This window comes from Onthophagus taurus, chromosome 6 (genome assembly GCF_036711975.1).
Source record: "Onthophagus taurus isolate NC chromosome 6, IU_Otau_3.0, whole genome shotgun sequence".
Lineage (NCBI taxonomy): Eukaryota > Metazoa > Arthropoda > Insecta > Coleoptera > Scarabaeidae > Onthophagus > Onthophagus taurus.
Window position 1 is genome coordinate 23,994,850 of NC_091971.1, and position 23,843 is coordinate 24,018,692.

At 32.0% G+C, this 23,843-nt stretch overlaps 1 protein-coding gene across 1 annotated transcript; it reads left to right on the forward strand.

The window, feature by feature from the left end:
* The first annotated feature begins 1,257 nt into the window (after positions 1-1,257).
* LOC111415548 (integral membrane protein 2B) lies at positions 1,258-16,582 on the forward strand. The gene is made up of 3 exons (XM_023047281.2): positions 1,258-1,469; positions 15,552-16,188; positions 16,243-16,582. The coding sequence occupies exons 1-3, from the start codon at positions 1,383-1,385 to the stop codon at positions 16,371-16,373; spliced, it is 855 nt and encodes a 284-aa protein (XP_022903049.2). The 5' UTR covers positions 1,258-1,382; the 3' UTR covers positions 16,374-16,582.
* Positions 16,583-23,843: the final 7,261 nt, after the last annotated feature.

Consider the following 23,843-nt stretch of genomic DNA (forward strand, 5'->3'; position numbering starts at 1 on the left):
TTTTGACGTTTAATGTCAGTGGTTTTCTAACTATTATTATTGTTTTATTTAAAATTTTGAAACGTCGAGTGAACGAGAGTAAATGCCATAGAACTTTATATAAAAATAAACCCGTTGTGACAACCCCGGTGTTCAACGGGCATTGTTTGCTTTATTATTTTTTTTCTCAAAAATTACTCGTTTTTGGAAAAATTTTAGAGAGACAAAAAAGTTTTAGGATACTTTCTATTACATCTACCTACATATGTAAATTTGATATATCAGTGTTGTCCACTAATTTTTGACCAAGATCGACTTTTATATAAATGTCTTGCCAAGATCGACCGAAGGGTTTAAAGTAACCTTCATTTTTTTTTGCTCTGAGGCCCAGATATTAGATATTTCAGATTAAATAAAACAATAATAATAGTTAGAAAACCACTGACATTAAACGTCAAAAATATTTATGACGAACTAAGACAGCCTACTAAGATTTTTTCATTAAAAATTCATTCCTACTTTTGATTAACAACCCTACAGCTTAACAGTTAGTGTGTGCTTATATCTAACTGAAATTTATCCAATGTATTTATTATCTTTTTAAAAAAAAGCTAGGCATAAATTGAACGGGGGTCGTTACGTTTAGTAGTTTAGAAGGATAGGTTGAAAGTACAAATGGGGTCAAAACGTGCCTAATTATGAGTTAAACATATTCCCCAAATTTCATTTTCCTATCGTTTATGGGTTTTGAGAAAAAAAATTAAACCAAAATTTTCCGCCATTTTTGGAGGGGTGTAGCTCCTTAGGGGATCCGAAGTTGCCCGTGGTTCATATATCAAAGTACCCTTAAAATTCACTAAAGAATCACCCCTTGAAGTTTGTTGCAGTCATTCAGATACACTCTGTATATTGTAAATATGAGCCTGACATTCCTCACCCGTTGCTCGTGTAATTTTGGGAACACCCGTTTACTAGAGGGTTAAATAAAATACATTAATAATAATTGTAGTAATAGTGTTTGATTTAATACAAAAGTAAATAGTAGTAATAAAATTCGGATAATGAATTTTAAATTTAATAACTTGTAGTGGCGCCATCTTTTGCCCGGTAATCGTTTCTGTGTGCTGGGAGGTAATAAGGATGTAATAATCACAGATTAAATTATTTTCATAATTTTAATGACGATATACTATATAAAATTAAATATAATAGATAACTTCGACCAATAAAAAAAATATCAGTTGCGGTTTTGAATTCAGTATAAATCACTGTAGCTTGCGCATGCGTAGACTGACAGTTCAACTTGTACGACATTTTCTGTGTATCGATTGTGTTCTTGTCCGTAGCGGTTTCAACAACCTATTTGAAAAAAGAATTTGTGCAAATTGCGACTGATCGCAACAATGACGATCGTCACGAAACCAATCACCGAGAAAAAACTCGAGAAATCCACCCTTCCGTTGGTAGAAAATGATCAACTTGCTACTGCGGTAAGGAAAATTACTATATTTTGTAAGTCCTTCTCGGTATTCGCAACAAAACTTTCTCGTTTTACTTCGACATAGTGCAACACGGTGTAAATAAAAACTAGATTACAAGATCATCTTGTCTGACCGTTTAATAATAAAGGTCACAGTACTGTGATTAGGGATTTTTTTATAATAATGGTCAAGGTTTTGTTGTGTTTTGTTGAATTTCGGAATGATACATAAAATTGACTTCTTTTTAGTTTTATACAAGTTTTGCGTTGAAGGTACAACTTCATTTGTAGTAGTACATTATTTACTGTGAACATTCATCATTAAACCAACAAAAATATTGCATAGAAACGCAAATATTTTCATGCTAATCTGATATCTGTGGTGTTATATACCATAATATACCTAACTTAATCTAGTTTTTATTTATTTTTCAGGTTTTATATCTTTATATACTTAATCGTTTTAATACTCCTATATTATAGTAGTATTTAATTTCAAAAGTTAGAAAGAAGACCCACTACATTTTTATATTAATTTAATAATGATACAAAGAATTTGTAATATTTTTAATGGTAAAAGGTTTTTATTTTGTGTTATTAAATGGCATGTTATAAATGATTTAAAACTTTTTGATCATTTTTGACATCTAATATTTATTAAAATGACTATTTAGATGGTATAGCTTCCTTTCAAGAAAGCATTTTCCTTGGTGTAACATTTGTCCGTTTTATGAACCACTGATTACATCTTGACTGTACTTGTCCATTATATTAGCACATAGATGTTGACAGGTTCAATGATGCTAATCAGTGGGCGTCAGAGTGGGATTAAATCAGCGCAAATCTGTTTGTTTGATTAAGGATGACTCAATGAATATTCCCTTTGCATCTAGATGGCTTGCAACTCAGAACACCTTTAAATTGATAAGCTGTGAATAAAATGGGTATTGCTGTAAGATTAAAGTTACTAATGGCTACTTGAGGAGGTATTTCCAAATAATACAAATGATCTAACATCTTATTTTGTACTTTTATTCAACCAGTTTGGACTAACAATAAGTTATCTTTTGGATCAACAATACAACTGCTTGGCCAGGTAACCTTTGGTCTTCATCTTTTCTGTGGATACCCATTGGATAGCAAGGTTTGGAATTCTTTGTTCTGGCATTCTCTCAACATGTACCAGATTAGCTGTTTTTGTTGAGTGTCCTCTATTATTGTTTTGTCTACCTTCATTATTCTTTTGTTTCTTACTTTATCTATTCTTAATAATCTTGCTGAGGCTCACCAGTAAGTCATCTCCAGCGCTAATAGTCTTTATTCATGGTTCTTTGTTAATTGCCAAGTTTCACTTTCATATAAGACGATGCTTTTAACCACTTAAGGACAAACGAGGAGTATACTCGTTATATTTTTGGATTTTTGGCGCTAACCCGAGTTAACCCAGGCGAATCTAAAGTTTACATTCCATTTGGTTTAAGTTCGAATTCACTCGTGTACAACTCTTGGCAATTTTTTTTTAGTATACACTGCAAAACAGACTGTGTTGGAGGAAGAATATAAAAATCTTTCAATGTTATCATAAGTTGTGCTTATATTAGCATGGATAAATTCTACAATTCTCCACATTAGTCCATATTCTGATATCAAAAAAAAGGACGTTTATGGCACCTTAAAATTATCCCGAAAAGAAGTACCCAAAGATCTCAAAGACAATAAATTGAAGAAAGGAGAAGTCTTGGCTTTCAAAGAGGATGTTAGGTTGCTATCGATAGTTCACACTATGACAATGAAGAAGTTGCAAAAACGAAGTGGTAAACAAGCCTATAATATTAGCAAGACAATTCTGCAACTCTTCTTCCTCAGAGACTGCACCAGACAGCATTTTCCTGAATGTCTTCCTGTCACTAAAAAAGAAAAAAAATCACACTAGAGAAGGTGTGAGGCGGGAAACACGATACCATTGCCCGAACTGTGAGGTGTCCCTTTTGTACTCCATGTTTTCGTGTGTACCATAGTCTAACCACCATTTAGATCTTCCGAGGGTCAGATGCCCAGCAAAATGTATGTTTTTGTTATACTTACTTATTCTCTGTATTCGTTATACAGGTGTTTCAGTAAGTCGTGGTATAATTTTAATCACAAATACTATAGTTTAAATGATAACGATTCGTGTAAAAATTGTTGGACTAAACCCATAAATGGGTAAGATATGGGCCTTCAAAGTTAAGAAATTTTTAAACATTTTCTTAAATTTTTTCAATATTGTTTGTCTTACAAGGGAAGTATCAGAACTGTCCCACATCGATTTTGTTGAAATTTGGTACAGCGATAGTATGGCCAAAAATAAGGTTTACGTATTTTTTTATACGTGCTAATAAAGCCCCTGGGGCGAGTTATAAGGGTTGGAAATCGGGGCAAAATATATATATTCGCTTATAGGCTGAAAACGAAAATAGCTATCGAAATGTGGTAAATGTAAACTGATATTCATTTTCAAAGAGCTTTCCATTGATATATCACACATATATCTGAGGGCTTCAGGGAGTAAACTACCCCTAGTTTTTTGGAATATTTTGAAAACTACCCTGTCGATTTTGGCGATAATATGTGTCCTTATAGTACGTTTAAAAATATTAATGACGTGTTTTTTCTTATTTGCCTCTGACCATCCCCTGCAAAATTACGGGGTATGATAGATAACCCCTTTTCTCTTAAGAATAATGTGATAAACTGTAACACTTTTGAACAATGTTTTGAAGAAAACCATAAATTAGTTGTAAATTAAGATTTACGCAGTAAAATAAACAATATATGACATTAAGGGGTGGCTGGGGTTAACTACCCTAACCACCCCAAAAATTAATTTTTTTTGCGAAAATTGTTTGTCGATTTTGGTGCAATTTCCCACAATCATTTTTTTATACGTTAGGTAGTACTATTGTAAGAACTTACAAGGGTTAGAAGTTTGGGGTAGAAAACATATTTTCGCTAATAACTTTCATACTCCTACAGAAATAGTATATTGTTTTATATGGAAGAGAAGCAGTGCTTTTTATGGCGTGGTCTGTCGCTTAGCGACGAACGCAGTGAGTCGCTAATGACAGATGAGCCGTTAAAATTGTGGCGTGTCCGACAGTTTGCCGGACGAACGAAGTGAGTCCGGCAATGACGGACCAGCCACAAACGAATCTGCTTCTCTTCCGAATAAAACATAGTATTTTTTCTTCAAACGTTGCAAATAATTGCAATATAAATTTTAATAAATTTAATAAAATGACAATTAACTTATTATGTATTAATGAGAAATCGAAGGACGTCATGACAAAATAACGTTAGCAACGACGACGTAAATTTGACAACCAATAAAAAAAAGTAAACAGTTTTGCGCGAATTTTAACTTTTAACTGTTAGTTAAATTTATTTTGTACAAAATGTCGTCCGAAATTAACGATATCGCGAAGAAGGTAATAGAAAATAGTTTATTACCTTCGAAATCTACTAAAATATATAATGGTGCGTACAATAAATTTCTTACATGGTGTAATAAAAAAAATATAAAAGACTATTCGGAAAATTATTTGTTTTGTTCTTTAATTTATTTAGTTTTTTTATGTGATATTAATTTGAGATGAAAATAAGAAAGCAAACAATTAAAAGGTTAATTTCATTTTTTATTAATTTTTAATATCTTTACTTAGCGTCCGTGAAGCAAAAAAATATCTTTTCCAATACGGCGCTAAAGTGACATGTGCTTCAGCGCTATGGCGCTAAAGTGAAATTTACTTTAGCGCCATAACGCTGAAGTACTTTTTTGCTATGTTGATCTTACCAACCGTCGTTATGCAACAATGACTTACTTCTACCGCGAGTAAACACGATAACAAAGTTGTCATTTAATGACGTTTGAAGAAAAAATGTTTTTTATCCTTATTCTATTTAAATAACACAAAAGTTAGGATAATTATATAAATATTTATTAGTAATGAGTTAAAAAGTAACTGACAAAAGAATGGTTGACTATCACAAATTGTATTCTACATTATTAATTTAATTTCTTTTTTTTTTACGTTTTTTATTCAATATATTGTTGGGTTGTTTCAATAATGAAAATCATGGAAAAAATGTTTTAAACACAACGATTATTTACACCATGCACAAGTTATAACAACTATATCTCCACAGATATCGCACATAGGTTTTTCATTGGAAAAGCAAACCTCCACAGGATTTTCAAACTGTTCTGGTCTCTCCTCTATATAGCCAGATGCAAAACAGGCGTATTTTAACACATTAATAAATCGTGGGGAAGACAACTGGTTAAGCGTTAAGGATTGCAATTTTAAAATATTATCTCGCTGATGCAAATTGACATCGTACTGGTAGAGAATAACTTGATCAAAAAATCTTCTAATGAAATGTTTCCATATTCTAAAACCAAATACATCTAGGGGTTGAATTTGACCTGTTCTCCCTGCAGGTATAGACAAATATTTAAACTTAACATCCGATGGAGTTACTTCACTAATAATTTCAGGGCAGTGGCCACTCCAAGAATCCAGTAATAGTAATGATTTGGGTCCGGTATTTGGGAAATAGATATTTTGTAGCCAATTTTTCATATGAGCAAAAGTCAGTTTACCAGACTTTGATGCCAAAACGAATATGTTATCTGCTTTGAATATTGTATTTATTACCCTCGGTCCAAACGTACCAGAGGATTCTTTTAAAATAATGTAAAGAGGAGAAAGTAGCTTTTCATTTGCAGATATGATAGGTTGAATTGTGTAGCTATGTGTTGTCGATGACACTGACTGTACCACGCTTTCAACGGTTTAACCCCCAAAACCCCTTTTAAATAAAAATAAATTAAAAAAAAAACAATGTAGAATACTTAAGAATAAATAAGAATTTGTCGTACTTAACCATTTTTTTTTCAGTTCTTTTTAACTCATTATTAATAAATATTTATATAATTATCCTAACTTTTGTGTTATTTCAATAGAATAAGGATAAAAAGACTTTTTCTGTAGGATTATGAAAGTTATTAGCTAAAATATATTTTCTACCCTAAACTTCTAACCCTTGTAGGTTCTTACAATAGTACTACCTAACGTATAAAAAAATCATCGTGGTAAATTGCACCAAAATCGACAAACAATTTTCGCAAAAAAATATTATTTTTGGGGTGGTTAATGTAGTTAACCCCAGTCACCCCTTAAAGTCGTATAGGGTTTATTTTACTGCGTAAATCTTAATTTACATCTAATTAATGGTTTTCTCCAAAATATTGTTCAAAAGTGTAACAGTTTATCACATTATTCTTAAGGAAAGGGGTTATCTACCGTACCCCATAACTTTGCAGGGGATGATCAGAGGCAAATAAGAAAAAACACGTCATTAATATTTTTAAACGTACTATAAGGACACATAATATCGCCAAAATCGACAGGGTAGTTTTTAAAATATTCCAAAAAACTAGGGGTAGTTTACCTCCTGAAGCCCTCAGATATATGTGTGATATATCAATGGAAAGCTCTTTGAAAATGAGTATCAGTTTACATTTACCACATTTCGATAGTTGTTTTCGTTTTCAGCCTATAAGCGAATATATATATTTTGCCCCGATTTCCAACCCTTATAACTCGCCCCAGGGGCTTTATTAGCACGTATAAAAAAATACGTAAACCTTATTTTTGGCCATACTATCGCTGTACCAAATTTCAATAAAATCGGTGAGGGACAGTTCTGATACTTCCCTTGTTAGAAAGATAAAATTTAGCAAACAGTGCAATGTTATCATGAGAAATCATTTAAGATAAATTTTGAAAATATGCAACCATGGGATCAATGCTATACAGGATGTTACAACACAAAGCTTATTTCCTTATTATGTTGTAAACACCTAAATTGTTTCTAAAAGTCTATTTCATTTTTAAATGATTTTCACTCTTAGAACTTTTTGGTTAGACGCATCGTTTTAGAGTAATTCACAAAAAGATACAACCTCATTTTTGAAATACTGTAATTATTATTCAACGGACAGTAAAATCTGGATTTTGTTAAGTACAATTATGAGCATTTCTCAAACTAACGGTCATCAGTAAAAGGTGTTTGTTCTAAAAATATATATATGGTAAAACTGTACTCGCAACAAATTGTCGACAAGTTGTATGGATACAATTGCTGTTCGTGTGGGACACGCCAAGCCGTACTTTTGGATATTCGGAAATGTCTTCTAATATCAACAGTACTAGCAGTACTACGATCTGCAACAAAATCGAAAATGTTTTCTTCTAGTTCGAGTATACAAATTGATCTCTGATTCCCGTTATTTTCATACTTTTAGAAATGTTTTTTATCAGGTTGTTTGCTCTTGGGAATTTTTTGCAATATCATCTCGCCGCTGCGTTAGCAGAACTTTGAAGGCCGGCCCATATCTTAGCCATTTTTGGGTTTAGACCAAAAATTTTTACAGGGATCGACATCATTTTGACACTAGTATTTGTGGCTAAAATTATACCACGACTTACAGAAACATCTGTATAGCATCCTCCTATCGGATTGTGGCAGTAGGAGCAATTTAGAAGTAGTGCAATGCTACCAAGACAAATTATAAACGAACATTTTCAATGCCCCTGGTATTGCAGAAATAGTTAATCAGGCCATTAGCGAAGCCATCCATAATGGTTTCAATGATGTAGAAGCCATCCAAATTCTCAATAATATGAACCAGATCAGAAAACTCAACAGGATCAGACTCTGTTTTGCTTGTTCTCTTTCCATGTATATCGCCTTATTTCATGAGAATTCATCACTCGTAGTCATTGCTCATTATAATCCTAGGTTTAGATCCTTTCCTATTCCTATTTACATTCTGGTAAAATTTCCTCGTGTCCGACTGTGTTCTTAGTTTCTCTAATTAATGCCTCTCTCTTTTTCGGGCTGTGAGCGCTGTTTCCTTCCTTCCTCCATGCTCTGTACTTCTCCTCCGTTTCTTTGGTTCTATGCTACTGCACTCTTTTACGTACTCTTACAAAGTGACCTCTGATTCACGTTATTTACATACTTTTAGTAATATTTTTTTATTAGGTTGTCTTCGTTTGGGAAACTTTTTACCACTAACGGTAATAATTTGACAGTGCACTCCCGCTTTACTTACAATTTGCTTTCATAGGCTTTCATAGGCACCTGCGATTAATAAAAACATTTAAAAATCGAGGTTGTATCCCCTGTATATCACCCTGTATGTTATAAAAGCATAAATAAATGTTTGTAGTGCACTTATATTGCCTTTTTTCTTGTTGTTTTCATGACCAAGTTAACTAATCCGGAAAACTGAATTTCCTATTAAGAGACAACAAAGATGTGACAAAAAAATTCGGGCATTTTGGAACCGAAATCTGAAAAAAGATCGGTTCTTAAGTGATTAAAGATTGTGAGAGACAATGAAAGCAAAAATGGACTTGACTAGACTGTCTTTTGAGTAATTGAAGGATGAAGTATTGGCTTATTTTATTTCTCAATGTATTACACGATTAGAAAAGAATTCAATTTAATTAATACAGGGTCCTTTAAACATGCTTCCTTAAAAAGTTATACGCGAATTCCAAAATTATGCTTAATCAGTAACAATTATTATTAAAACAACAAGAACAAATTTCACATCGTTTATTTAAGAGTTTGCTATGATTAGACGTTAGAGAAGTGCTGAAAACGTCCTTCTTCGACGAATCGGTGTAGAGTATACATGTTACTTTAGGTGACCCCATAAAAAAGTCTATCGGAGTGCAATATCGAGAATCATATCTTTTGAATGAAAATCACGTAAACAATTCACGTTTTATTTAGCTCATAAGAGCCAAATTACTGTTACCATTTGCCCATATATGAAATGTGTGTCTGTCATTCCTTCGTTAGTAAAATTCATATACTTTTCAAAATATAATACTATTTTTGTGTGACAATTAATTGTTAAGAAACAAAAAGGTAGAATCTAATTCGACAACAACGAACTTGATTAACGCGTATAAATAGTTGAAATAAGCCAAATATTAACTTCTAATTATTTTGAAATTCGCGTCTAACTTTTTAAAAAGCATTTTTAGACACATCATGTAAATAGGCAAGGTTTTTATATAAGAGGTTGTCTAGGTTTATACGCAGCCATACTGTGCATTACGTCATTGGCGGAAAATAATACCGGGAAATAATTCAAATTTTTAAAATAAAGTAATTAATTTTTTTAAATTGCGGTAGGAAAAAACCTAGACAACCTCTGATATAAAAACCTTGGTAAATAGGTAGTTCTACAGTTTTGTTCCGATACATACTGTATACAGGTGTCCCGTATCTTCCGCATCAGAGCATTAACGGTTGAAGGATGCATTATTCTGAAGCGATTTTTCTAATAAAATTTTTTCGAAATGTTTATAATAACCGCACGGGAACTGTTTAAAATTCTCCGCTTTTGTCCAATAACAGACGATTTTGATTCACGAAAAAAGTTTATTTCTCTTTGCGTGTCGAATCTATTGGCAAGTACACGTGAGACACGATTTTGATCGGCGCGGCGGTCCGGCCGAAGGTTGGCCCGACTACCTGAATCTGATTTACGATTTGCCATTGGACGTCGAAAAACAGTTCCCGTGCGGTTATTATAAACATTTCGAAAAAAATTTATTAGAAAAATCGCTTCAGAATAATGTATCCTGCAACTATAATGCTCTGATGCGGAAGATACGGGACACGGTGTATGCTGTGTGCAATACATAAAATGTATTGTTCATTCTGGTGTTTATGTTTGCGCCACGGTACTTTTATTTTATACTGTGTCTTACTGTGACCTTACTGTGTCTCCCTCAATTTCCGTCTTCACTCGTCCCTCTCATTACTTCATTAGCCGTAGTTACTCACTTGCATTAGCCTTTTAGAGTCTACCTCTACTGCTTCCTCCCACCTTTACCTTAGCTTTCCTACTGGACGTTTTCCTTGCATTTCAATACAATATGTTGTTTTTCTTGGTAGACAATCTTCACTTATGCTGATTGCATTTCCTGCTCACTGCAGCTTCTGTATTTTCAAGAATTCATGCCTCCTGATAGTCCTGATACTTTATTCTATACAGAGTAATTCAAATTCGACCCCCACCATTGGGATCTCAGAAACCATACGAGATACAGAAATGGTTAAATTGGGGCAAAGTTGCGTATCTTAGAGGTCATCATTTTTCAACTAAGTTTTTGGATCTAGTCGTTTTAGTTTTTAAAATATGGCCGAAAAACAAAAAAATTACTTTTTTCTTTTTTACCTATAACTTCTTTATTTTTCGTTTTTCGTAAATCTGAAAAAACATTCTTAAGACAACTTTTTATGAAAAATGTCGTGACACAACTAGAAATTTTCTCCGACATTTCGTTTTCGTAAAACTATTATCAGGTTTATTTTTTCTTATGAACGCCATATTTGATTTTCACACAAAAAAATGTGAACACAATGTATTTCCTTTAAAAAAACATTGAATTATTAAAAAAAAAACGAATATCTCATTAGGAAGCTGTAACTTGTGCGCTAAGTGTTTCCATAGAAACCAATAAACTATACTTATGAAGAATACTTCGAAAGTGACATTATTCTTTGTCATTAGAATTAAAATAGTAGACTAATACTGATTTAAGATGGCTTTTACAAACATCTATTATTTAATTTTTTTCGGCCATATTTTAAAAACTAAAACGGCTAGGTCCAAAAACTTAGTTAAAAAATGATGAGCTCTAAGATACGCAACTTTGCCCCCATTTAACCATTTCTGTATCTCTTATGGTTTAAGTATAAAAAACAGTATACGGCGTGATTCAGAGTAAGCGCCTTATTTTTTTTAGCCACATTATGGGTACTACTTTCAAAATATTTGGCAGTAATATGTTTTAGGACATTCTCTACACGATGGTGATATCATATTTTCAATTGAACGAGTTATTTCAAAATATTATTTGCGCCATTGTAAGTTTCACAAAAAAGTAGCTCAGGTTCGCGAAAGCCGCATCTTTCTATCTTTCATAATAACTAAGATACCCTGCAAACCCAGCGAAATTTGGACACCTGTACATACATAAAGTAAGGTATCAATTCGATATAAATTCGGCGCATATTCTTCCGGAAAAAGGCTTGGACATCTATGTGATTTTTTTTAACGCGCATTTTTTGAGATAATATTGAAATGTACAGTGTCCCAAAATGACAACAAATTGAGGATTAGACTTAATTTAGGAAATTCATTAACCAGTGCTAATGACCCGATGTTACATGATGAAAATTTATGGTTCTTGCAAGATGGTGCACCACCCTTTATATAGTACAGGTTAGGCAATATCTCGATGAATAGATATCAATTGAACAACCACCAAGACTCCCGGATCTACAAATTTAAACTTGAGTCGCTAGACGATTTAGTAAGGAATAATTATTAGGGTGCAGCATGAATTTGTCAATGATTTGGGATTCTCCCAAGCACAAGAAGGGTTTCAGTTTTTAATTGAGTAGACAATGTTAAGATAAAACCATGTTATTTTTTATTGTTGTAAACATTATTTCTTTCCATTTTATTTTAAATAAAGTAAAATACTTTTTCTGTCTGTACTTTTATTAATTATTTCGGTTTATTTACAAACCATCTTCAGGAACCTTCGAATCTCCTATTATAAAAGAACAACTCATTATATTTAATTATGTTAAAATCTAATATAAAAGTGTATGCATTGAAATGCTAATAAATGTCATTTAAATTATATGTTAAATTCTAATACACTTACGTCAATTTATTTTAAATCTTTCGTGATAATTAGCATCTTGAATTTTCTAGTAAACGTTTTTATTGAAATGAATCTGTGTCTTTATTATTGGTGAAATGTGTGTTGTGCTTGAACTTTCGGACAGGATTAGGTGTGCACGTGTTGGTCTTTGTTTTAGGTTAGAAAATCAGTTTAAAAGTTGCCTATACTAAAATTTAAATTTGAAATTTAAAACAAACTATTTTTAGTAATTAAAGTTAAAGAATGGGTAATTTTGGATAGATTTTAATGGGTTTTTTAGGAAATAGGTAGGATTATATAAGGATAATAGGAAATTTCGTTGGTAGCCAAGAACCCAGAATGTTGCGATACTCAAACTGCTACCGTGGTGTGAGATCCTCGTCCATCTGGGGGTTACTTATAGGAGGGGTGTATGGCAAATTTACAAATACGCCTAATGCGGCTTCTCGTTTGTCATTATTTGGTCGTTCTAACATGTAAGGTTCAAGTGGTTGTAATTGACTTATTGATTGGTCATTAGACGTTTCTGGGGTTCTGGCCAAAATAAAAATTTGAGAATTCAGACTTAAGTATTATCAATTACGTTCTCTTCGTCTAAAATATTTTCAGATTTCTAGCACTCCGGTTATACCGGAAGTCGCCACCTACTTAATTTTTTTAAATGGAACACCCTGTATATTTTTACATATTTTTATTTGTCTGTTTTGAAGGTTTATAAATAACTTTACTTTTTGCAATTTGATTCGGCCGTTCTCGAGTTATTCGAATTTTTCTAGAAAAATCTGCTCCAGCGGACATTTGTTCAAAAAATCATAGAACACTGGTTTTTTGAGATATCAATTTAGGATTCAGAACATGCTTAAACAACATTATGGAGTATGTTTTGGTGCCGAGAACGGCTGTCTAGATCGTTTGGTCACTTTTTTTTTTGGTCACATTAACTTTTCGAAATTTGGAAGTACCATAACTTAATTTTTTTAAATGGCATCCCCCACATTTTAGTACTTAGTCGTCTTCGGCGTCTCATTTTACATCTTTTATACTCGAAATAATATAAAATAATATACGAGAAATAATTAGGGTTTTTTTGAAAAATGCTCACATATCATATCGATATTAACCTAGTATGCCATGGAAAACAAATGTTTAATGACTTATTGGCAAACGTCAAAGTCTGATTTACGTTGTTTGATGCTTGTGAGTCTAAAACCAGTTAAAATGGATGTTAGTAACCTAAATAATGTTTATACAAATGAAGAAATCTATAATTTATTTTTTGTGCACGAAAAGTGCGACAAAGTTCTTAGTAGAACTTGCAGAATGTTTAATGAAAATTATCAACATTTACCTCCGACGACAAAAGGTAAATTTAGAAGAATAGAAGCAAATTTTTTGCATTTTGGACGAATTAATCACGTGTTAAACTGACCAAAAAATGTAGTAGATAATGCACCGGAAGAGATGAATACCTTGGCTTATTTCGAGCCCAGTCCCAACAACTCAATTCGAGCTGCCAAAGAAGATCTGGGAATCATACTACGAACTTTGTCGCGCTTTTCATGCATAAAAAATAAATTAACAATTGCTTGATTTGTGTAAATATTACTTTCGTTATTGTTATCGATTTTAACTCTTTTCAGTACTAATATTAAGGGACCTAACAGATAATTATTAGCTCTCATGGATCAAGTGACGTAAACAAGTGAGTCTTTGACAAGAACTCATTGAGAAGGCTTGTTTTTCATGGTACACTAGGCTGAATATCCATATGATATGTGAGCATTTTTCAAAAAACCCTAATTATCTCCCAAACTATTAATGTTAGGTATGGGACATATGGGATATAAAAGACACCGAAGACGACTAAAGTAATAAAATATGGGGGGTTCCATTTAAAAAAATAAAGTAGGTGGCGACTTCCGGTATAACCGGAAGTGTAAGAAATCTGAAAATATTTTAGTCGAAGAGATCGTAATTAATAATACTTAAGTCTGAATTCTCAAATTTTTATTTTCGCCAGAATCCCAGAAACGTCTAATGACCGGTCTCGCTGAGACACCTGTATAACATACAGAGAAAATACAAGATTATAAATTCAGGAATTTTGAAATATTTTTGAAAAAGATAGATCGAAGAATGGAGTATTTGGATAAGATTTTAGGGTGTTTATAAGGAATGGGTAGGATTTATGTGGGAAAATAGGAAATTGTATTAGATTTTAACATAATTAAGTATAATGAGTTGTTCTTTTATAATAGGAGATTGGAAGGTTCCTGAAGACGGTTTGTAAATAAACCGAAACCGGTAGAATTTAAAACAGTGAATCCATTTTAATAAAAGTACAGACAGAAAAAAGTATTTTACTTTATGTTATTTTTACCTGAAGTAATATAGTAATAGTATTTTTTAAGTCATTTTTCGTTTCTATTTAAAAATGTCGATATTGGGACCGTATCTCACTTTTGGGACACATGTACATTTCAAATTAATCTTAAAAAATGCGCGTTAAAAAAATTAACATAGATGTCCAGCCAATTTTCTATAAGAATATCCCCGAATTTTTATCGGATTGATTCCTTACTTTATGTTTACAGTGTATAGTAATTTCCAATGATGTTAGGTGAGTTACAGTTTAAAGTGTTTTAACGGTACTTTTACACTTATTAAGCAATTTCCTGTAAAGTGTCTTAAAATCCAAACATGTCCTGACCTTGCTTCGATTCATGTTATGGTGAATTTTAATTAATTTGAAACCGATTCGGATTTTAATAAGAAAAATAAAACTGAAAGTTAAAAAAGTGAAAGTTATACTATTTTCAATGTAGCATAAATACCACAAATAGCATAAATATCTTATCTTTTACTTGTCCGTTATTAATTTCACCATTAGAATTTAATTTTATCGTGGATTAATTGGAATTTTAAAAAATTTTATCGAATTATTGATATGTAATTCCAATTTATACACAACGTTCGAAAATGCGCATATTATCATGTTTACGCGTTTTTTTTCTCTACCGATTCCATAAAAAGTTTCACCACATTTTTCTCGTTTTTTATCAAATATGTGGCTAATATGTTGGTGTTATGTAGATTATTGTAGAATTTTTTATGTGTTTTTAATATAACCTTGAATATTTCCACTCTATAATTACTTACATAATACATGATTTATACTTTTATTTACATTTATTATTTTAAGTTTCTCGAATATACAAAATATATTTATTACACTTTTCAATTTTTTAAATGTAATTCTTTTATTTATTTCTTTATAATAGCCACCACCAACTTCAAATCAAGATGATTTAGAATCTGGTTCTCACGACCTCCAATTCGTCTTTTTAAGAGCTCGAGCTCAAAAAGTTTCAAGCTCAGCTGTTTTATGCGTATTTCTAACTGGATTGATGGTGGTAAGTTTGGGCATTATCTGCGGGTTCTACCTCTACAAACAACGTATTGAGGTCTTCAAAAAATGGTGTAAAATCCCGCTCGAACCGCACACCGCAATGTTAAACTCCGACGACCTCCGCATGCCATACAACAGCCTCACAGAAGAACTGGAATTAGATGTTTTACGCGGGGAATACGAAAAAATCACCGTTCCCGACTTTGAAGATGGTCGTAATGGACGATTCGTGCATGATTTTAATAATAATAAAACGGGAATTATTGACACAACTGGACAAAGATGTTTTGTTATGCCATTAGATCGGGATAGTGTTCTTCCTCCGAAGTCACTTTTTGATTTAATTCATAAAATGTGGGATGGTTATTATAAAGTTGATACAGAGATTATTCGTAATACAATGAAAGTTATTGTTCCCCCGCTTGAAGATCCTAGAGATGCTGGGGATTACATTGCTAAGGAGTGTTATAATTTACCGATTTATAAGTTGGAGAAATATGTTGGTGGAGGTGAGTTTTGTTAAATTAATTGAAACTTTAAGCTAATACATTTATTTGTTGCAGTGGTAAAACGTTCAGCAGAACTACATACTCAAGCAAAATTCGCCCAATTTTCTGGTAAAGGTATAACGGAATTTGATTTAGTCAATTTCGACGATGTGCTGGCATATGAAGAGTCCCAGAAGAATCACTAGTTTTCTACGTCGTTGAAAATGTCACGCTATAGAAATACAATATAGATTTGCTATTTTTATTTTACTATTACATATAAACGTATATTGTATAGAAAGATGACGAAAAAAAAGAGATAAGGGACGGAAATTTTTCCGTATTTAACTATAGTTCGAAATGATATTTGTTATTATATGGTGTTCCCCTCGAATAAAAAGAGAAAAACGTAAAATTGCATGATTGTAAACCCGTTTTCACATTGTTCTTGTAATATTATTGGGGGTTGGAACAACTTTGTTCAAAATCTGGCTTTACATTCGACGGTTAAAGCTCAAAAAAAATTTCACACATTCTCAAGGGAGATTGATTATCAAAAAAATTCCTTTTGTTTAAAAATTGTGGTAATAAATTTGATGGTTGAAAAAGGCTGAACAGAATTTATTCGGTAACCAATTTTCGTGTTTTTATTTTTAATTAATGATGGTGTTAATTATTTACATATTTGTTTATATATTTAGGTAAATAATTATTTAGTTAATCGACTCTGCATGATGTTATTTATGTGCAATACATATCCAATTGCAAGTCGTGTATGATATATGTAATCTTTTACAAAGCTGTATATTTATTTAAATAAATATAATCACCAAAAAAATTTGATTATTTATTTATTAATACATATTGTGGGAATTAAATTATAATTATTAATTTATGAATGACTTGTTATTGACTATCATTGCCGTTTTTTATACAGGTGCCCATTATGTATGGAATATATAGTATACAGGTGTTTCATAATATAGGCGCAGGACTTCAGGATGTGATAGCTTGTCCAAAAATTTGAAAAAAAGTTTCCATCAACTTATCCTCTAAAATAGGTACACCATTTTCGAGATATAGGGTGTTGAAATTTAATAAAAAAAATCGTTTCTTGAGAATTTCTCTGGAACAGTTTATCGTACAATAAACAGCGTTTGTAAGCATTTTCTACTCATAATAAGCTAAGTTTTCTGCGAGAAAAAACTTTTTTAAAGTCGTAATTGATGAAGATTTTGAAGGGGTGGTGGTTGTTTTTCTTCCCAACTTCTACGCCACTGGAAAAAGTACGGTTTTGAGACGACCATTTGAACCGTCAATGTTTTCTACACAAAAAAGGTACTATAGGCCAAGCTTCTTGATAGTTCGAGCCATTTTTCAAAATGAAAATTTTCGCGAGCCGCAATTAAATATACAGTATGTCCACGGAAAAGGTGTTGAATAGGAACAACTTTTTTATTTTTAATTTTATCGAAAAAAGTTAATCTTGATAAAAAATTTTGCTAGTTCTTAGAGTAAGATTAGGATAGAAACATTTAACACATTTTATACGCGGTGTTCAAAAAATTGAAAAAATTTTAAATGGTACAAGAGTAAAGTGCATTTATTTGAAAAGATATGGAAATAAGTTACTAGGAAAAGTTGTTCAAAAGTAAAAAGTAGTCTCTAATACCAATTTTCAAAAAAAATCGACCTACTTTTATTTATTTGTGATCATTTTTGTACTAGTAGGCGTTGATAGTGACAAGCTTATTGACGCTTTTATACTTTATTAGCCGTAGTATTGTCAGCTTAAAATGTTTACTTTACAGCAAAAAATGTACTTGGTGCAATGTTATGCGAAAGGCGAAAAATGTTATTCAGGAATTTAATGAAAAATTCCTCAATGTGTACGTTTCTGAGACTACTTGCCGTAAAATAATTTTAAAGTTTTTAAGCACTGGGTCATTGTTGCGAATACCCAGAGAAAAGAAGAGATACGATGAAAATGATGCAAGCACTTTGTTGGTATTACATTCAGCAGAGGTACACCCGAAATTATCATTAAGAAGAAGAGTTGAAAATCTCCAATTTGTTAAAAAGTCACAAATTCAGAAGATATTAAAACACAACAAGATACATCCATACAAGCCAGTTTTTAATCGTGTTTTGGAAGTCGACGATGAAGCAAAACGCATATGTGGAAGAGTTTTGTACTCTTTAAGAACGTTTTGGAGTCTAACCAGAGCAATTCCAGACTTTTGTTTATAGCATGGCATCATTTTAGTGCGATTTCTGATATTTTCTTGAAATTTAGACTCGTCCAGAATAGTTCCCGACATTTGGTAATAGATTTATGTTTTTCCAGTATCATAACTAAAGATAAATGTAATGGAAATGTTGCTTACATGCAGTCTGGATCTTCAAATATCAAGTACCACATCATTTTATGGGGAAGAGTTTTGTACTCTTCAAGAACGTTTTGAAGTCTAACCAGAGCAATTCCAGACTTTTGTTTAGAGCATGGCATCAATTCAGTTCAATTTCTGATATTTTCTTGAAATTCAGGAAAGTTCCTGGCATTTGGTAATGATTTTACGTTTTTCCAGTATCATGATAAAACTTCTTCATGCAATCTAGAATCCTATCAGTATATTTACCGACTTTGTCTTACCGTTTTGAATTCGATTAACTTAATTTCTAAAATGTTTGTGATGTTTAGACGTTGACTAAACCAATTTCAAACTCTTTTGGTGTTAGGTCCTTGTAGGTCCAGATTAGCTTTTTTAGTCTGAAGTCTAACCGGAACAATTCGGTATTAGAGACTACCTTTTACTTTTGAACAACTTTTCCTAGTAACTTATTTCCTTATCTTCTCAAATAAATGCACTTTACTCTTGTATCATTTAAAGGTTTTTCAATTTTCTGAACACCGCTAAGAACTAATCTTACTCTAAGAACTAGCAAAACTTTTTATCAACATTAACTTTTTTCGATAAAATTAAAAATAAAAAGGTTTTTCCTATTCAACACCTTTTCCGTGGACATACTGTATATACAGGTGTCCTTAACCAAAAATATGATAATTTAACTAAACTTATCTATACACAAAATTGCTTAGTTTAGTCGCTAAAGGGCTTTGAAAATTCATGATGAATCAAAGATAAAAGGCAAAACGAAAAATGCGAATACTGCTGTCAAGTTTAAGTGACAAAATGTTTTTGTTTTTAAAATTAATTAAACCTAGCCAACTATTAAAACAAAAAAAACGTTATTAGTTACCTTGCATCACTCATTCGCGCTTGTGGGGATTTACAAAATATTTTTTGTGGCTAAACCGTTCAACCAACTGAAATTTTGTAAGAGAGATAATAGTTTCTAAATTAAAGTAACTATTCAGAAAAATAAAATGGTAGCGTTTGTACAGGGAGTGAAAAAGATATGGATGCATAATTTATTGTTACAAAGTTTTTAAACACCCTATAATTTTCGAAATTAGAGTTTATTCCACAAATAGCTGTAATCTACTGATACAAATGCATGACCAAAAAATGAATAAAATCCATCGAGGATTTTTCGACTTATTTAAAAAAAAATTAAAAAACATATTTTTAAAGCCCTCTAGCGGCTAAACTAAGCAATTTTGTATGTAGATAAGTTGAGTTAAATCATCATATTTTTGGTCAAGGTACTTGTGGTCTTGCGTTGTACACGTCATTTCCGAACATCCTGTATATTAAAAAGGTATGAAAAAAAGAAAATACCAAGATATTTTGCGGTGTCGGCGTAAGGGACTGCATTGCCATTTATGTGTACTGGGACATAGTTTAGTTTCTTATAAGTAAAGTTTATGTATGTCAATTTATTTGTATTTAGTTTTATTAGCCATTGTTTGGCCCAGTTTTCTATTAAATTTAAAGCCAATTGTAATTTATTTGCTGTAACTACTTCATTTTCTTGCACAGCCAAGATCGCAAGACAATATAGCTCAAAATCCTGAGTTTGGAGCCAAAGTTCTGTTTACCGGTGAAGCATCTTTCTCCAAGGATGGTATTTTCTGTTTTCAGAATAACCACATATGGACAGAAGAAAATCCACATGAAATTGCTGAACGCTACATCAGCTACAATTTTCCGTAAATGATTAGGCTGTCATCGTCGGTAATAATTTACCGAACAGATTAAACAGTGCGGATTATCGACAATTTCTAGAAGAAGTACTGCTGGAAGATGTACCGCTTCAAGTAAGACAAAACATGTACTTATGCATGATGGAGCTCCGGTCCACTTTAGTTTTGTTGCTTGCCAATACTTGGACGACGAATACCCAGACCGTCGGATCGGTCGAGGAGGTCCGCACCCTTGGCCAACGCGATCTCACGAACTTAATTGTTTAGATTTTTTCTTTTGGGGCCATCTGTAAACCATAGTCTACGCTAGTCCAGTTGAAAATGTTGACCAATTAAGAGAGGGCATTGTTATATCTTGCGGCATAATTCGGAACACTCCGAGAATTTTCCTGCGTGTTAGACAGTCAATGCGTCGAAGAATTGCTACGTGCATTGCAGCTAACGGCGGACATTTCCAACATCTAATTTAACTGTGTATGATTTGTAATTATGCAATTATGAAGTTAACGTTTGCTTTTGTTACTTGTTCTAAAACTTAGCTTATTATGAGTAGAAATTGCTTACAAACGCTGTTTTCTGTACGATAAACGGTTCCGGAGATATTCGCAAAAACGGATTTTTTTATTAAATTTCAACACCCTGTATCTCGAAAATGGTGTATTTTAAAGGGTAAGTTGATAGAAACTTTTTTCAAATTTTTGGACAAGCTATCACATCCTGAAGTCCTGCGCATATATTATGAAACATTCTGTATATCTTGGAAAATATCAACTTTATAAAAAAACATTTCATACAAAAGTTGTTTAATATTTTATTTGCCATAATGAGACAGCATTCAACTGTTTTTATTTCAGAAAATAAATGAGTAACGAATAACATTTGAAGTTTTTTAAATAGGAATGTACCCTTTTGTTAGGTTTATTTGATAGAGACATTTTTCTCTTACGATGACATAAAATTTTAGTACCTTTATATCAGAAAATTTTTGGAAAAAATGTAAAAATTGTTTATTAAGAAAATTTAACTAATAACGTTAATCTAGATATCCGAGATCGTCAAGTACCTCGAATTATTGGAGATGTACAGGGTGGGCAAATTTGGGTGTTATTATAGGCTATCTTAGAAACTATAAGAAATACGAAAAAAGTAGGTGCCATGTCCCGGTCTCTTTTTTCGAGCATAATCTAATCCCGCAAACACCAAACCTCTATCTTCTTTTGTTTTCAAGTTATAGCCAAAAAGTTAAATTTTCGTGATTTGAAGAAATGCTCATATTTCGTTTATTTTTGAAATTAGAGAAATGGGGTTGATACGTTCTTAAGACACTTTTTTAAGTAGAATATACTACCGTTGAAAAATTTTGAACATACTTGATGATTTTAGAAATACAGCACAAAGTTGTATTTTTTTAAATACAAACTATAGTTTATTATGATGTTCGGAAAAGAGCATATTTTTAGCTTTCCAATGATGTATCGCATGTATGGTGTATTTGCAAAAAATAAGCGTTAATTTTCAATTCCAAAATAGTAAGCGGTAACATTCAAAATTTTGATTATAGTAGGCGGGTCCGGACAGTAAATACTACCTGGTAGCTATATGGTTTTGCACGAATATGACAGAATAAAGTTGGTTTTTTGTACCATTATTCAGGATAAAGTTGGTTTTGTACCAACGAATAAAAACTTTGAATAGTTAATTTAAATTCTTCAGCATCTCATTTATCATTTTTGAGAAAAATGGTTAGCAAGTAAAGTTGCATTAATTAATGAATAATTAAATATGAACAACAACTTCAGGAACTAAACAGTCACAAACTGTCACCTTTTTCTACTAAACTTACTGGTTGTAGGGTTGTTCGGTATCAATGAATGAAATCTTCGGTAGTATTTTCCCAGTTTTCCCCAAGCATGATGTTTAGAAGTTTTTTGATATCAGCAATCTTTTCTTTTGAAATTGGATGAGATAGAGGAAAATTAGGGATCATAAACTGGGAGCGGACTTTCCATTGAAACACCGAAATGGGGATATGAATACTTATATATCATCTTCAAAGCGGACTCCAGTATATTCTATATTTAATTTTATCGTTTTATTTAAAGATAATGCGGAACTTCTTAAACGGGAAACTCGTTTCGCAAAAATCATGAATGAAATGACAAGTAAACTCACGTTGCTATAGTAACTAATTGTAAGTAGGATTTAGTGTTTTTCTCATTGTCACCTACTATAATTAAAAAATTGAATTCTAATTTTTAATATTTTAGAATTGAAAAATAACGCGTATACAATTATTATCTGCAGATACATCATGCGTGCGATACATCATTGGAAAGCTAAAAATATGCTCTTTTCTGTAACATCATAATCAGCTATAGTTTATATTTAAGAAAATACAACTTTATGTTATATCTCAAAAATTATCAGCTATGTTTAAAATTTTTCAACGGCAGTATATTCAAATGAAGTCTTAGTCTTGGAAAAAGAGACCGGAACATGGCATCTACTTTTTTCGTATCTCTTATAGTTTCTGACATAGCCTATAATAACACCCAAATTTGCCCACCCTGTACACTAAGTTTTCGTTTATTTGTTTTATTTTCTATGTAAATTTAATTTACGGTAATAATTCGAGGTACTTAACGATCTCGGATATCTCGATCGATCGGACAATTTTTACATTTTTTTCAAAACTTTCTGATGTAAGGGTACAAAAATTTTACGTCATCGTAAAGAGAAAAGTATTCTCTATCAAATGAGCCTAATGAAATGATACATTGCTATTTAAAAAAATTCAAGTGTTATTCGTTACTCATTTGTTTTCTGAATTAAAAACAAAGCAAGAAATTTTAAAACAAAAAGGTGCAAGTGGAATAGCAAAGTATGGAGTTGGTATGGTAACAATTTCGAACATTAAAAGCTATAAGGATAAAATAATACTCCCTCCGTCCAGAAATAAGTGTCCGATATCGATTTCTTTTTGTCCAAAAATAAGTGTCAGATTTACTTAAACATTAATTAATTGAAACTTCTATTTCCTACCTGGAGGAATGTATGTATAGTCACACCTTCGATTACATTGAATCAATGTTGGATATGTCTTTGAATACCATAGTCCGGGGTGATTTTAATATTCCGTCACTTGATGATGCGAATGATGAGCGAGCCGCTACTCTTTTAAATTTTCTTAGTTATAATGACTTTCTGCAATTAAATAATGTAATGAATATCATTGATAGAATAGATATAAGCTAAGAACCAAAAAACTTTTGGCGTTTTGTGTTGTTTGATGAAAGTGTGTCTGATTTGCCAACAGTACTTAACTTATTTGCCGATCATTTTGAGGCTATGTATTGTTCTGCATCATTTGAACCTACTTGTAACGATCACGCTGTTTATGATACTAATTTTATCACCTTTGGTATCTCCGAAATCAGTTGCGACGAAATGGTTGAATCTTTCTAAAAATTCAAGGCAAAGGCTACAATGTACCCAGATGGGATTCCTGCATTTTTAGTTAAGGACTGCATCCCTGCACTCTTACATCCGCTCTTACATATTTTCAACC

Excerpts from the sequence above, each read along its gene's own strand:
- LOC111415548 (XM_023047281.2), top strand. The coding sequence starts at position 1,383 with ATGACGATCGTCACGAAACCAATCACCGAGAAAAAACTCGAGAAATCC. Across the intron at positions 1,470-15,551 it reads ATGATCAACTTGCTACTGCG|CCACCACCAACTTCAAATCA; the intron begins GTAAGGAAAATT and ends TCTTTATAATAG. Across the intron at positions 16,189-16,242 it reads GGAGAAATATGTTGGTGGAG|TGGTAAAACGTTCAGCAGAA; the intron begins GTGAGTTTTGTT and ends TATTTGTTGCAG.